Below are 16,101 nucleotides of genomic sequence, written 5' to 3' on the forward strand. Positions count from 1 at the left end.
AGGCTTCCAATTTAATTTTTTTCGTCTTCGAACACCTTCAAATTCATTTGTAATTAGAGTTCTTAAATTCCCGAGAATTTAATTTCAGGTTAAATAACCGAGAATATGACGGAATTTAAGAGAATTTAAGAATTTATGATTTTTAACAATATTTTTATTGTTCAGGCTATTTCAGCGGTTGAATATAAATTATTTTCTAGCTCAGACATATTCAGGAATTAAAGTGTTTCATACACAAATTAAAAATTTTCAAATGTATTTATTTATTCCAAACAAACAAAAAAAAATAGTTTTTTCTACTTTATACGAGAACTCTTTAACAAAATACTGGAATTTTCAACAAAATAATTGAATTTTTAATATAATAGTTGAATATTCAACCTAAAAAGACAAATTTCCAACGAAAAAGTGTCATAGTTTATATTTTAATAAAAAATAATGTAATTTATAGAACAAAAGGAAAGAATTTTACAACTAAAAAGACGAATTTCCAATAAATAAAGATTTTTCACTTAAAAATAAATAAAAGTTTCTCTAAATTATTAGACGTTTAAACCAGAAGACAAATTTTCTTTACAAAAATTCAATTTTCAAAGAAAAAATATGACTGTTCAACAAAAACTTAATTTTTCACGAAACTGATGCATTTTTATGCAAAAAAAAGGTAATTTCAAACTAAAAAAGAATTTTTGTACAACAAAAAAAACGCGAATTTTCAACTAAAAAATATCAATCTTAAAAAATGGAAAAGTTTCATTTTCTGTTAAAAACGAATTCTAAACAAACAAAAAAAGAGCTATTTTCCACTAAACATTTAAATTTTCAATCAGACTCCAATAAAAAAAATTCAGAATGTAATTTAATTTTGACCCAAGTAGTTGAATTTTCAATTAAAAAAGATTGATTTATAACAAGATAATTAAACTTTTAACCAACGAGGTAACTTTTCAACTTAGAATATTAATCTTTAACAAAAAAAAATGATTTCTTAGCAAGGCGATTTAACCAAATGTTTTAAACAAATTAGTTGAATTATCAAGCAAAAAAGAACGATTTTTACCCAAAAAGTTGCATTTTCATACAAAAAATGAAATTTCTTCTATAACAGATGGAGTTTTAAATCAAAAAGATAAATTTTCAAAAAAATAGTTGAATTTTCTGTTGAAAAAGATTGTGGTCGAGTTTTCACGATCGAACTGAATTTTTTAACAAGAAATAATTTTCTACTAAGAAAATTGAATTTTCAATCGAAAAAGACGAATTTTTAACCAAACAGGACTTTTAAACAAAATTCTGGAATTCTCTAACAAATAGTTGCATTTTTATCAAAGAATATGAAATTTATCTTAAAGCAGAAGAATTTTTTATTACAAAAATAGTTGAGTTTTCATCCAAAAAAAGATTCCACTTAACTCAGTAACATCAAAAATTAAATTTTTGTAACAAAAAAATAAAAAAATAAATAATAAGTTTTTACGAAATAAGTTGAATTTTCAATCCAAAAAGACGATTTTTTTTAACCAAAAAGGATAAATTTTTAACAAAATAGTTAAATTCTCTACCAAATAGTTGCATTTTTATCAAAAAAAGATTTAATTTCTGCTAATGCCGGTAAACTTTAAACTAAAATAGACAAACTTACAAATAAAGAGGTGAATTTTCAACCAAAAATTTGAAGAAAAATGCACTTTTCTGTGAATTAAAGCAAATTCTGAGGTTCTCATGAATTCTCAGAGAATTTATTTCTCGGTTATATTCTCGGTAATATTCTCATTTTCGTTACCGTTCTCAAAGTAATATAACCGGCTCAAAACTGTATTTGTAATTACATACAATCCTGCAAATAAGGCACGCTGAAAGCCAGAGCTAAAAATTCAAACGAAATCTATTAAATAATCACGAAATGACTCTATTACAATCTAATTCAATAAGAATAATTTTTGATCGCTATCTGTAAATTTCCAACTTCAATTTAAACAATTTGTTGCTGTGTCCAATTATAAGTACGGACTTCTCTGTAACTTTTCGTTATAGAATTATCAGATTATTCTTAATCCGAACAAGGAAACTTAATATAAAGGAATGAATAGCCAAGAGCATCTAGTTGACTAAACACATCGTAAAGTAACTTTATTCATGCGATCGTTACAATATTCTTGTCCGTTTGCTCGACACGGATTAGCAGACGTGCGACGCTCTGCACTCCAGACGTGTATAATAACGTGTACATACTACGTGTAAAATAAATCTTATAATTTCGGCGAATACACACGTCATTGGTAACTTTCTTTCCTTCAAATTGACCTTCCACCGACCTTTTTTCCCCCACTCAACATCTTCTCATGTGGAACTAATTCTGTGAAATGAACCTCTACATTGAAAAACTTCCAAGTAGGTAGAAGCTTTGCTACAAACTGACATTGAATTGTAGGCAGGAATTCATTTATTCAGAAGCGTGAAGCTGAAATCTAATTAAATTCTTTAATTAGTTTCCGGATTGCCGGAAAAAAAACGATGCTGGTTGCGAAAATCTAATAGTCGATTCGATTTTTCTGAACAATTCTTTCTTAGATTTTTTTATAGGGTGTACTCCCAAGATTTTGTGAAACGTTGCTGCGGACTTAAGGTTTCGTGCGCCTCAATGGAAGGGAACACATTTTTTTTTAGAGCAGGAGACTCCGCTCCACTTCGACAAATTTCACTACTTCCAAGGACGTCGTCTTATAGACGTCGAACATACGATTAAAGAGGTGGCACCCAGTTCAGGGTGAGCACCGAACGTTTCGCGTCGGCGCCAACAAGCTGCGCGTTCCAAATGCTTCATAGACGGAGAGCTTTCGCTGATTCTTTCGCCCTGGTCTGCGTCTTACAAGATGGTAACGGCAGCGAAAAGCACAGCTTTCGTTTCGTGCTGTGCACAAAAGCCAAGAGATTCATATCTCGAGAAATCTTTTTAAACCCGCGTCGCGGGACAGTCGGGCGTCCCTTCAACGTATGTCGCGCATTCGCACGTATTGCTGACCTACCGACTCCAGCCCACCACTGATTAGGTCCACATCGTCGGATATTTTAAAGATCCTGGGTTTTGTAAACTCATCTACGTCGCAGGCCGAGACGCTGTCTGTCATTATGAAATTGATGTCGCTCAACACTAGCTGTTGGGTTTGATTGTGAGATGGCCGATTTCGCGGCCTAGGAACCTGATCCGCTGGTTCCATGAGGGTGGGGTGTTTCTTACGCTGGTGCTGCAGTAGCTTGGCCTGTTAAGTAAAAAGATATGAGCAAAGGAACTCGAATTGATATTATTAGGTTTTTTATTATTATAATATTAAGTTGAGTCATAAATAACTTCCGTTGTTTTTATCAGATATTTATTTTGCTCTCCTCAGGGTGGCCGTTTTAATCGAAGAAAAAAATTCCCGGTCATTTCCCGGTTTGAAAACATTATTCACGGTCAATGAAATGTAAAAAATCGAACTCTATGCTAAAGACTTATCTATTTAAAGCAATAAACAACAAATTAAATTTACACGTATGAAATGGAAAGTACTAACACTTTTCAATTGAATTTTTTAAAATTAAATGCAGATAAACTGCAAATATTAGATCTTTTATAAATTATAGAGTTCAAAGATTCAGATTAAATTCCAAAAATAAATCCACTTTAATATTTTCAATACTATAAATTAAAGAATCAAGTATGAACTTTAAAAATTCTCAATAATAAATTTTTAAAGTAATTTTAAGCTAGACAAATTGAAAAATTGAAAATAATTTTTTTTTTAAATTAACATTTTTTTAAATTAGAAATTAAATTATTTTCGTTTTAAATAGTTTAAGCATCCTTCAAAAAATTTTTAAAATTATTTCAAAACATTGAGAAATCTAGAAGTGTTTTTACATTTTTACAAATTTAAAATTATTGTTGAAATTTTTTCGAAACGTTTAAATATATTTTTAAATGAATTGAAATTTTCCTACAACTTTTAGAAAATCCTGCAAATTAAAAAAAATCCTTAAAATTTGTATTCATAAATAACAATAGGAAACTTATTATTTGTAGAAAAAATTAGAGTAATCTTAAGAGATATTTAGAAGTTTAAAAAATATTAAAATTAAATTTAGAACTTGAAATGATATCAAATCATTTACACGAAGTTTGTGACCCGAAAAAATTGGGCTATTCGTACCGAAATTTTAGTGCAAATACCCACAGCCGAATTTAAAACAAAATGCAGATTTTTGCATATTTCAACCAAAAAATTTAGAAACTTTTTAAGAATTGTGAAAGGCTTGAAAAGAATAAAAAAATTTTCTTAAGATTCATAGGAAAATTGAAAATGATTTTTCATTTTGAAAAATTATTCTAACAGAAAGGACCCCGCACTAAATGTATGGGAAAATGGCTTGCGGTGGATTTAGCTTAAACTTTGTAATTTTTAAGGTTATAAGTGCCGGATGAAATATCCGTAAATCAGATCGTGGTCTTTCATATTTTCGCCTACACCGTTGACTCATATAGCGCGCTTCTCAAAACAAACAAACGCTAAGCGCCCAAGATTTTAACTTGACTAATTCATCACTTTTTTAAAGGCAGAAATGGTACCCAAAGTTACATTAGTAACTAGTGCGTACATTCCGATAATTACATTGTACTGTTCTCAAGAGCGCCGAACGCTAAGCGCTCATGATCGGTGAATAGAACGAATTACAATAGATTTAGTTACAAAAGCGATGTCAACATAGAAATCACGGTACAGACCGTGGTCTGTCATATTTTCGCCTACACCGTGGACTCATACATCGCTTTTGTCGCTTAAGTTACTAGGATTGGTTTTATTCGCTGATCTTGAGCGCTTAGCGTTCAACCCTCTTGCGAAGGGTAGAATGTTATTATCGGTATGTGCGCACTAGTTACTAATGTTACTTTGGGTACCATTTCTGCCTTTAAAGAAGTGATTAATTAGTCAAGTTAAAATCTTGGGCGCTTAGCGTTTGATAGTCTTGAGAAGCGCGCTATATGAGTCAACGGTGTAGGCGAAAATATGACAGACCACGATCTGAACCGTGATTTCTATGTTGACATCGCTTTTGTAACAAAACCTGTTGTAATTTGTTTTATTCACTGATCTTGAGCGCTTAGCGTCGCAAAGCGCTAAAACTGTCCATTTTTTTGGATTTTTTTTACGGATATTTCATTCGGCACTTATAACCTTAAAAATTACAAAGTTTCAGCTAAATCTATCTAAAGCCATTTTCCCATACTTTTAGTGCGGGGTCCTTTAAAAAGATTTAAAGAGAGATTTCCAAAACGATCAAAACAGAACCTGGAAGATTTTAAGGATTTTTTTTTTTAATTTGAAGGATTTTCCAAAAGTTGTAGGATAAATTCGGTTAATTATAAAATGTGTTTAGACGTTTTATACAAAAATCTTAACCCACTTCTTTTCAATTACTTGAAGAAATTTCAAGTTTTTAATGAATTTTGAATATTTTCAAAACTACGAAATATCTCTTGAAATTACTCAAATTTTGTTTGAAAATAATAAGTGTTGAATTGCTATTTATACGTCAAAATCGAACAATTTCACTCACAAATTAAACATTTTTTAAACAGAACGATTCAAATTGTAACGTTAAGAGTAAAAAGCTCTTCGAAATTCTACAGATTCAAAGTTTTCTATGTAAAACGATTCAGTTTTAAATTGTTTATTTATATATATATATATATATATTTGTGTTCAAGTTACTCGTATTAAATGAACAGTGAAATTTTTAATGGCTAAGAAAACTAATAAAAATAATATATTAATAAATTTATTCATTCAATTTGATATCAAAAATAACACAAAGGAAGACCTAAAACTTTGAATTAAAAATATTTTATTGATAAATCATTAAAATTGTTATTTAAAAATAAAATTATCTGAATAAATGATATTACATTAATCTCAATTCGTATTAAGACTTTCGAATTCAAACAGTTACAACAATCTGGAAATTCTCCAATATTGAACAGATTTAGAATCGTTTTGTCAAATCAATTATTGTTCAGTTTTTTATATTTTGATTATTTACAAAACAGTTGAAATCAACTTGGGCAAATTTTTCTTCTGAAAATTCGTAAAATTCCCGGTCAAGGAATAAATTCACTGTCATTTCCCAATCTCAGAAAATTCCCGGTTTCCTGGTCCAGCGGCCACCCTATTTCTTTGAATAACAAAATGATATTGATCTATTATCTCTTATCAATTCCTTTCTTATGAAATTTGCCTGGTTTGGATTGAAAGAAATTTTCGATAGCCTGACTGACTTGCTCTTCAGAATTGTAAGTTTTTTCATTCAAAACGTTTGATAAGAAACAGAAAAGGACAGATTACCATCTTTTCTGTTTCTCACAAAACTTTTAATTCTGAAGCGCAAGTCATTCAGGCTGTTGAAAATTTCTTCTAAACTAAGCAGCCAAATTTGACAAAGGAATGAATTGATAAGCTACCAGAAAGATGGGTATGGTCATACATAATCGTGGGGAATACATCATAAATTAATATAATTTTGTTATTTGAAGAGTATAAAGCGCGGAGTTGACTACTCGATTTTTGAGTGTACATCAGATTTAAAGATTTCAAATATTTCAGAGATTTAAAAAAAATTTGAAAGAGCTTAGCATGGCTTCAAAGATTTGACAGATTTCACAAGATTAGAAAGATTTCAAAATATTTCAGAAAAATTCAGACTCCAAAAATATTTCATACCAATTTTTAATGGTTCAGGGTGGCAGTTTTAACCACATAAAAAACTCCGGATCATTTCCCGGTTCACTAACATTTTTCACGGCCAATCAAATTTAAAAATTCTAACTCTAAAGCTAAACATTTTTTCGTTTGAAGTCATAAAAAATGAACTACAAATAATTTTAAGCAATTTTAAGCTAGAAATATTAAATATTTGAACGATTACATTTTTGTTATAAACTGAACACTTTTTAAGTTAAAAATTAAATTATTTTAATTTAAATAGTTTTAATCCTTAAAAAGTTTACAAATTTTATTTAAAAAGCTTGAAACATTTACATGTTGTTTTACATTGTTTCAAATTTAAAAATATTTTCAGAACTTCTAAAAAACTCGATTCGAATTCTTCCTAAAACTTTTCCCAGCATTTTTTAAAACTCTTGCAAAACTAAAAATGTTTCCTTAAAATCTTCCAGATTCATTTTTTAAATTTTTGAAAATCTTTTTAAATCCTTTTAAATATTCTTTTTAAATTAATTTTTCCAAATGAAAATTTTAAATCTTCAAAATTTTTGGTTCAAAACCTGTACAAATCATTTTTTTTAAATGGGGGCATGGGCTATTTGCACCGAAATTTCGGTATGAATATCAACATTTTTTCGGTCTACGTACACACTTCCTTTAAATTATTTAAAATCATTTCAAATTTTTAATTAATTTTTAAACTTTTCAGGCCTTCTAAGTACCTTCTGAACTTACTCGAATTTTGTCTATTAATAATAATAGGTATTCAATATTTATAATACATCAAAATTTAACAATTTTACTTGAAAATTAAATTTTTAAACAGAATAATTAAAAATGTAATGGTAAAATTTTAGTTTTGAAAATTTCATTTATGATTACTTATTTTTAATGAACAGTCAAAAATGTCTAAATATTAAGCAGTTGTCCCTTGTCTTAATTAAAAGATTTCAAATTTTAGTCTTAAACAATATTTTAACGTATGAATATGTTTTGAAATTAATTAAAAAAATGTAAATAGTTTATAAAGTTTCAATCGGGCGTTTACAGTTGTTCAAACACTAAGATATTCCAATTGAAACAGTTTAATCTTTAACGTTAAAATCGCGAAATTCTTTAATTTTGAACTGACATCGAATCGTCTTGTAAAATAAATTAGTATTCCCTTATGAATCCTCAATGTACAGTTCAACTAAAAAAAAATGATTAGAATGTATATTCAGAATTAATCAACTAAAAATGTTTTTAATTATAAATTGTCGATTTCACTTGCTTCTAATTTTTAATTTTTTGCGTCCTTAAAACTGCATTTTAAAATTCTTTAAATACAAAATATACCCTAAAAAGTTAAAATCAAAAATGGTAAATTTTTAAGTGAAACTTTTTCGAATCACGCACTGTAAACTGAATATCATAATTGAAAAACATAACAATTCAACTAATTGTATAAAAAAAATGGTTGAAATCAAACTTGGACACATTGTTTTCTAAAAAATTTTAAAACTCCTAGCGAAAAAATAAATTCACTGTCATTTCCCAGTTTTCCCGGTCTTATAAAATTTCCGGTCCAGTGGCCTCTGGCCACAGAGATTTCCATCATTTTAAAAAGACTTAAAAGATTTCAAAAATAGTTTTTAGATTTCACAAATAGTTAAAAAATTTCAAAATACATATTTCACAAAGATTTAACAAGACGATTAAAGAAATATTCCTTGGATTTCAAATGATTTAAAAATAATTCAAAATATGTCCGACGATATTAAAAATTTCACAAGGATTTAAGAAGACATTAAAATTTTGTATAAAGATTTTATACAAATTTTATTAATATCTCAAGGATTTCAAAAATTTTACGAAGATTTTACTAGTATTCAAAGATTTCACGAAGACTTGTACACCAGATTTCAAGAGTAATCAACCCCTCAATACAAAGGGTACTTTTTCACACTTATTATAGAGTACATTTTTTAAATAAAAGTTGTGCTAATTAAGAAGTTATTATAGATAGTAGATTTTTATAGGTATAAGTATTAATTTTTCGTTTAATTAAAAACCTTTTAAGCAGGTTAGGGCTTTCAAAAATTTCAAAATATTTCAGAATATTTCTAAAAAAAATTGACAAAGGTTTCAAAAAATGTTCGAAGATTACACAAAGATAAAGACTAGTTTTTAAGTAGATTTGAAAAATCTTTTATTAGAAAAAAAGTAAAGAAGTAAAAAAAATGTAAAATAGATGAACAGCATAGTTTGAAAATTAACTTTTTTGAGTTGATCTCTTTTTTTGCTTTTTTTCCTACTGTATTTCTATCACGAAAAAGTTCTGAGATATTAAAAAAAATGTCCAAGGAAGCTAATTTTATTTCAAATAAAAAAAAGATTACTTATAAAACATGCGGCCTTTTTTATTTTGTTTCAAATTTTTCGTTAAAAACAATGAACTAATAAATATTTAATAACAACCTTATTTTTTCATTCTTATTTTTAGTATAATTAAAAATTTTGAATCTCGAAAGTTCAAATTGAGATTATTATTAGCTTGACAATACTAGACCTTACCAATTCACATCCTTATTGTAAGTTTTTAATAAAAATCAATAAATTTCTCAAATCGTGTTAAGTAAGAAATTATCAATTTAATACTTTCTTAATATGATATTTTAAATGCCATTAAATTCATCATTTCTTACTTCAAACCATTTGAGGATTTTTTTACTTGATCACGAATCTACACTATAAGGATCTAATTTGTAAGGCCAAATATTGAAGAAATTCGCATTATAAGCGAATACTTGGGAAATAATCATCTGAATTTGAACTGCTGAGTTTCTAAATTTTAACGAAATATCCATGGCATAGTGAAAACTTAATTTCCATAATTTTTGTTGGGCTTAAAAGACAATAATTAAAATTAAAAAAATATGTTACCGACTGAAAAAAGGATACTATAGGAACAAAATCTTGAAAATGGAGGTCTGTGAGGACTGATTGAATATATAAATTAAATACCAAATTTTATTATGAAGTGATTAATATTCAGGGTGCCTACTCAAAGCCTGGAAAAATTTCCCTGATAATTCCAAATTTTTTTCCAGCACCTAAAGTTTCTTTCAGGTATAATTTTTCATAGTATATAGCGAGTTTATTATAAATAAGTTTTTTCAGATTCTAGGGATTTAATGTACACGTTTAATTTAGAAAGCTTTGATAAATTATATTGTAAGATATTCTTGAATATATGCATCATGGATTAAATAAATTTTTATAATACTAAAAACATAACAATTTCTCTCAAAAGTCTACGAATTTGAATAATAGTTTTTTTCAGTCCTAGTGAATATCTAAATGCGAAAAAATAGTTCTATTCATATTTAAACTTAAATATTTAACTGTTTTTTTTAAATTTGTTAAAGTTACTTTATGAAAGGAGAAGTAATTTAAAATGCTTCAAATTCCTAACTTTTCAAGTAAAAATATTACATTTTCTACATGATAGATAAACTTTCAACCAAGCAGTTGAATTTTGAGTTAAAAAAGACTAATTTTCTATGAAAAAAGGAATAGTTAAATTTTTTGATAAAAAATTAATTTTCCACAAAAAATAAATTAACCAGTGATGAGTTTTCAACTAAAATTATGATTTTTTAAAAAAAGTGTTAAGCTTTAAACCAAGTAGTTTATTTTCAAAAAAAAAAAAAATGAATTATCGAATAAAATCATGAATATTTAACTGAAATGATTGAATTATTAACCAAAAAGATTAATTTTGAACTAATAAAGATCAATTTTCAATGAAAAAGGGAATAGTTAAATTTTTTGATCAAAAAATGAATTTTGCACAAAAACAAACCATAAAAATTTAAACAGGGATAAATTTTCAACTAAAATGTTGAATTATCAACTGCAACAGAACAATTTTAAACCAAAAAGATGAATTTTTTAGAAAAGAGTTCAACTTTGAAACAAGTATTTTTATTTTCAACCAAAAAGATGAATTCTCGAATTTTGAACCAAGAAGATTAATTTCTACTAAAAAATACGAATGTTCAACTAATTACATGAATTTTTAACTAAAAAATATCAATTACCAACCAAAAATTGAAGCTTTAGATCTACAGTTTTTAGCAAAAATAGTAACATTTTCAAACAAAGTGATGAATTTTTAAACAAAAATTATGAATCTACAAACTGAAATAGTTGAATTTCAAGTCAAAAAGATGACTTTTCTAATAAATAATTATGACTCTTCAAGTAGAATGATTAAATATTTAATTAAAATGATTAATTTTCCGACAAGAAGATTAACCTCTAGAAAAACATACGAATTTTTAACTAAAAAAGATCATTTTCCAACAAAAAATTGAATAGTTAAATTTCTAGTAAAAAAATTAATGTTCGTCAAAGATATGAATTTTTAACTAAAATTATGGAATATTTAACTTGAATAATTACGCTTTCAGTTAAAAAAATAATAATTTTCAACAGCAAAGAAACAAATTATCAACAAAATAGTTCAAGTTTCAACTGAAATGGTTAAATTTTCAGTACAAAAATTAATAATCAGCCAAAGAAAAAAAGAATTTTTAACAAAGTAGTACATTTTTCAACCAGAAGTGAATTATAAATTAAAGTCATGTATCTTTAACCAAAAGAATTAATTTTAAACGAGAGTTTAACTTTCAACCAAGTAATTTAATTTTAATTCAAAATTGATAAATTTTAACGCAAAAAATTTAATTTTTAAACAAGAAAATTAATTTCCTGCTAAAAAAAACGAATTTTCAAACCGATATTCGAACGTTCAACTAAAAACGATCAATTTTTAATCAAAAATGGAATAGTTAAATTTCAAGTTAAAACAATTAGTTTCGAAAAAAAAAACAAAAAACAAAGTTTAAAGGAAATAATTAAATACAGTAATATATAAAGTTACTTTTATGGATGAAGAATCATTGTGATTTCATTTCATAAGGCAATTTGAAAAAAAATCCGAACGCTCTCGACACAAAATTCCCTGAATTTAAAAAAATATTCAGACGTTTCCTCCAGGTTTTTCCAAGAAAAATAGACACCCTGACACTACGAGTAATTTTGATACTAACCTTACTAGCATATTGCTTGTGACACCATTGACAACCCTGAGGAGTTGTCGTAATACTTCCTACGGTTTGACTAAAAGTAGAATTGGGCAGGCCTGGAATGTCCGTTTCTTTGTGGCGGTTACTTGGCGGCAACGCAGCGCCAGGATGATTTTTCATAATGTGTGCTTTGCGCTTGCTACTGCTCTTGTAAACCTTAAAACAGAAGAATAGTTTTAAGGCTTAGCATACAAACTTTGCAAGCCAAGAAAATTGGGTTTCTACAACAATAAAAAAACCAGTTTTCAACAAAAAATGTTAAAGTTACATTAAAAGTTAAAATAGATAATTTTAATATAAAAAAGTCGAATTTAAAAAAAATAGCGAAATTTCGAACCTTAGTGATGAACTTTCTATCACAAAAATTAATTTAAAATAAAAAACAGTTGAATTGAAAGCAAAATGACAAATTTTCAACAAAAAAAAGTTGAATTTCCGGTGAAGAAAGATTTCAGTAGAATGTTCAACGTCAAAACATGACTTTTCAACCAAAAGTTAATTTTCTACCATTATAGTTAAAATTTCCACAAAAATTAGAAAAATTACAATTTAATTTTAAAAAAAATTAATTTCAAGCTCAAAATAATTTAATTTTTAACAAAATAGTTACATTTTTAACCAGAGTGACGAACATTCAACCAGAAAAAACTTTTTAAACAAAACAATTTAACCTTCAATCAATACCAAAAAAAGATTGGGTTTAAACGAATAATCAAATAGTAGATATATAAATACATTAACAAAAAAAGACTTTAATTTTAAATAAAAAACAGAGGAAACTGATGGAAAAAAGACGAATTTTTAACAAAATTAATAATTCCTCAACCAAGCAGTTGGCTCTTGATAAAAAAAAAGGTAAAATTTTTAATAAGACAGATTAATTTTTAAACCAAGAATGAAACTTCAAAAAATTAGTAGAATTTTCAACACCAAAACAAGAATTTCCAACAAAAAGTAAATTTTCTACAATTATAGATGAATTTTCAATCAAGAATGGAAAATTTTAATTTTAAGTTAAGATTTCAGTTGAATTTTTAGCAAAAAGTTAATTTTCTACCAAAAAGGGTGACTTTTTAACAAAATGATTGAATTTTTAACCAAATAATAAAATTTTGAGCTAAAAATATAATCGTACGGAGGAAGCAAATGCAGAAAAAAAATAGAAATACGAGGCAATAGATTATTAACAAGAATATTATATCAGAGTAGCCGCAAAACTTCATTTTCAAAATTCCCCAATTTTTCCCTGGCCATTAATATTCAAAGACCAGAATCTTAATTTAGTAACATTTTAACATACAATATTTTATAAATAAATGAAACAATTTTTTATTTAAATTTAAGAATTTCCAATCCATAATCTTTTACAGTTATTAAACGTGCCTCTTTTAAAAATTCCCTGACTTGAAAGATTTTTTTCAAATCCTTGACTTTTCCCTGATTTTAAGGTTTCAGGGTGGCTGCTTTATTCGACAAAATAAATTCGCAGTCATTTCCCGATTTTTTCCCGCTTCGCAAACATTTTTCACGGTCAATGAAATTTAAAAAATGGAACGCTAAAGCTATAAAATTTTCCACTTGAGGAAATAAAAACTGAGCTTTAAATGAAAGCACTCCAAGTGGAGCTGTTAAATTTTGAAAATTTAAAATTGAAATTTAAAAGTTTTTAATTAAAAAGTTTTGTATTAAAATGCTCAATAATTCACGTGTATAAAATTGAAGGTACTAGCATTTTTCAATATAAACAAATATAAATCCACGTTATCATTTTCAATGCTCTAAATTGAAAAATCAATCAATAAACTTTAAAATTTAGAAAGCTTCCAAATTTGATTTCAAAATCTTGTGAAATCTAGAAGTTGTTTCAAATTATGTTGGAAATTTTTTTCAGAACTTCTAATTATCTGTCAAAATAAATTGAATTTTTTCTACAATTTTCGGAAAATCCTGCAAATTTTAGAAAGTTTCTTTACAATTTGGATGTATAAATAACAATTTAAAATTTATTATTTGTAGATGAAATTTGAGTCATTTTAAGATATATGTAGAAGTTTTGAAAAGATTCAAACTTAATGTTTAAACAAAAAATTAGATTCTTTTCAAGAATTGTGAAAGGATTCAAAGGAATAAAAACATTTTCTTAAGATTCCTAGGAAAATCAAAAATAACTTTTCATCTTGAAAAATTATATTAATAGAATATTTAAAAAAAAACAGAACTTTATAAAATTTGCATGATAATTTTTTATCTTTTTAAAACTCCTAAATATCTCTTGAAATTACTCAATTTTTTTCTACAAATGTTCATTTGTAAATTATACATCCAAATTTAAAATTTTCACTCACAAATTAAGCATTTTTCAAATAAAACAATTCAAATTGAAAGGTTCAAAGTTTAAAAGCTCTTCAAAATTTTAACGATTCCAGGTTTTCTATGTTAAAAAATTCAGTTAAAGATTCTTTACTTTTAAATATTTGGTTTCAATTTACTTGTCGTAAATAAAAATTAAAATATTGCTAAATATTCAATAATTAATCTTTTTTTTAATTAAAAATTTAAAATTGAATGGGTTAAAAATTAAATATTTTAGACTGAAACAATATTTTAAATTTAATGAAATTCTTTAATTAAGAATATAGGATTATGAAGTTATTTTGAAATTGAAAATAGTTTATAAATTTTCAGTCACACGTTCACATTTGTTTAATGACTAAGATTTTCAAATTGAAACTGTTTAAGTTTTAACGTTAAAATCTGAAAATTCTTAACTTTTGAATTGGTTTAAAATCATTTTGTTAAATCGTTTTTGTTAACTTTTTGTTGCTTAAAGTAAAGGGTAAATTAAAAAAAATTTATTTATTTATTGAATAAAAATGTTTTTTATCTCAAATTTTGAACATCAAAGGCTTTTATTTTTTCAAGCCTTTAAGAAAGCATTTAAAAATTCTTTAAATTGAAAATGTACGCTTGAAAATCCAAATTTTAAATGGAAAGTTTTTAAAGTAAAAAAATTTTGAATTACAAAATAAAAAAAAAAATACTAAGACATCAACATGAGTGGAAAAAATATATAAATAAAATGCTCTACCTTCTCGCAATACTGGCAGTAATAATCCCTCGTCTGTCTTAAAATCGGTAAATTAAGTTCAGGTACAGATTCCGGCGGTACATCTGGATGTCTTTTCGCCAAGTGATTCACTAGCATTCCTCTTCTTTTGAAACCAACTAAACACTGATGACATTTGTAGATAAATCGATCATACTCCGTTGGATTAACCTGCCAAATAGAAATTTCAATTACATATAGTTTTGAAATTAGAAATATATTTGCAAATCAAGAGTTTGAAAATATAAGAATTCTATTAACCTTTGGCACAAATTTCCTCGCCTGATTAATCGGCGACGTTGGTTCTTTACTAGGTCTCTGAGAATTGTGCATTCGCGTAACGTGTTCTTTTAATTTGTCCTTCCTCTTGAAGCGTTTTCCACAAACAGCACATTGAAATTCCCTGAGTTAAAAACAAATAAGAGTAAGCACGCAATAATGATAAGTATTAAATTATAACAGGCCTCACAGTCCTTATGGGATTAACTCTTAAAGGGCATACTGGGTGTACTACACCCAGATATTTATTTGCGCTTTAACAAAACGTACCATATTCAAGAAAATGGAACATATGGCGCCAGATTAACAAATGTTATGAAAACTTATTTTTCTATGTCAGTACGGTGCTTCATTTTTCACTGAATTGAAGTTTTTATTTTTTAGAATAAATAACTTTTTTGGAACGAACACTATAAGACTAAATTTATTTTTGAATGGCCATATCTCGGAAGTATTCAAGTAAAAATTTTAAGTAAAAATATCAAAAACTTAAAAAGTTATGAATTTTAGAGTGAAAGAAGTCATTTTTTTCCAAAAACGATTTTTTTAAACTACTTTAAATTTCAAAAACTGTTATGAAACCTTTTTCTCCTTAAACTAGATAGATTAAACAAATAATTCAAGTTAAATTTAAAAAAATTGAAAAAATTTTAAAATATCAAAATAACTAAATTGAATTCAGTAACTTTTAAATGAGCTTGGCATAATTCACGGGACTTCAGGACCAATTAAATAAAAATTTTAAAAAATTCAAGTCACTTAGGAATTCAGGGTGAATCCAAAAAAACCATGTTAATTCTCTTAATATCGTTTAAACCCCACT

The 16,101-nt window shown here is 26.5% G+C and overlaps 1 protein-coding gene across 2 annotated transcripts in view; it reads right to left on the minus strand.

Moving 5' to 3' along the window:
- Positions 1-2,101: 2,101 nt before the first annotated feature.
- The window catches only part of LOC117182016 (PR domain zinc finger protein 10-like), a 49,249-nt gene continuing 35,249 nt past the window's right edge, over positions 2,102-16,101 (minus strand). For both annotated transcript variants that reach the window (XM_033375035.1, XM_033375034.1), the window contains exons 10-13: positions 15,261-15,402; positions 14,982-15,170; positions 11,858-12,049; positions 2,102-3,260 (exon numbers count right to left, since the gene is read on the minus strand). In XM_033375035.1, the coding sequence (XP_033230926.1) occupies positions 2,988-3,260; positions 11,858-12,049; positions 14,982-15,170; positions 15,261-15,402 (796 nt within the window). In that variant the 3' untranslated portion in view covers positions 2,102-2,987. The remainder of the gene's footprint in view (positions 3,261-11,857; positions 12,050-14,981; positions 15,171-15,260; positions 15,403-16,101) is intronic.

The sequence above is a fragment of the Belonocnema kinseyi genome, chromosome 10 (genome assembly GCF_010883055.1).
Source record: "Belonocnema kinseyi isolate 2016_QV_RU_SX_M_011 chromosome 10, B_treatae_v1, whole genome shotgun sequence".
NCBI lineage: Eukaryota > Metazoa > Arthropoda > Insecta > Hymenoptera > Cynipidae > Belonocnema > Belonocnema kinseyi.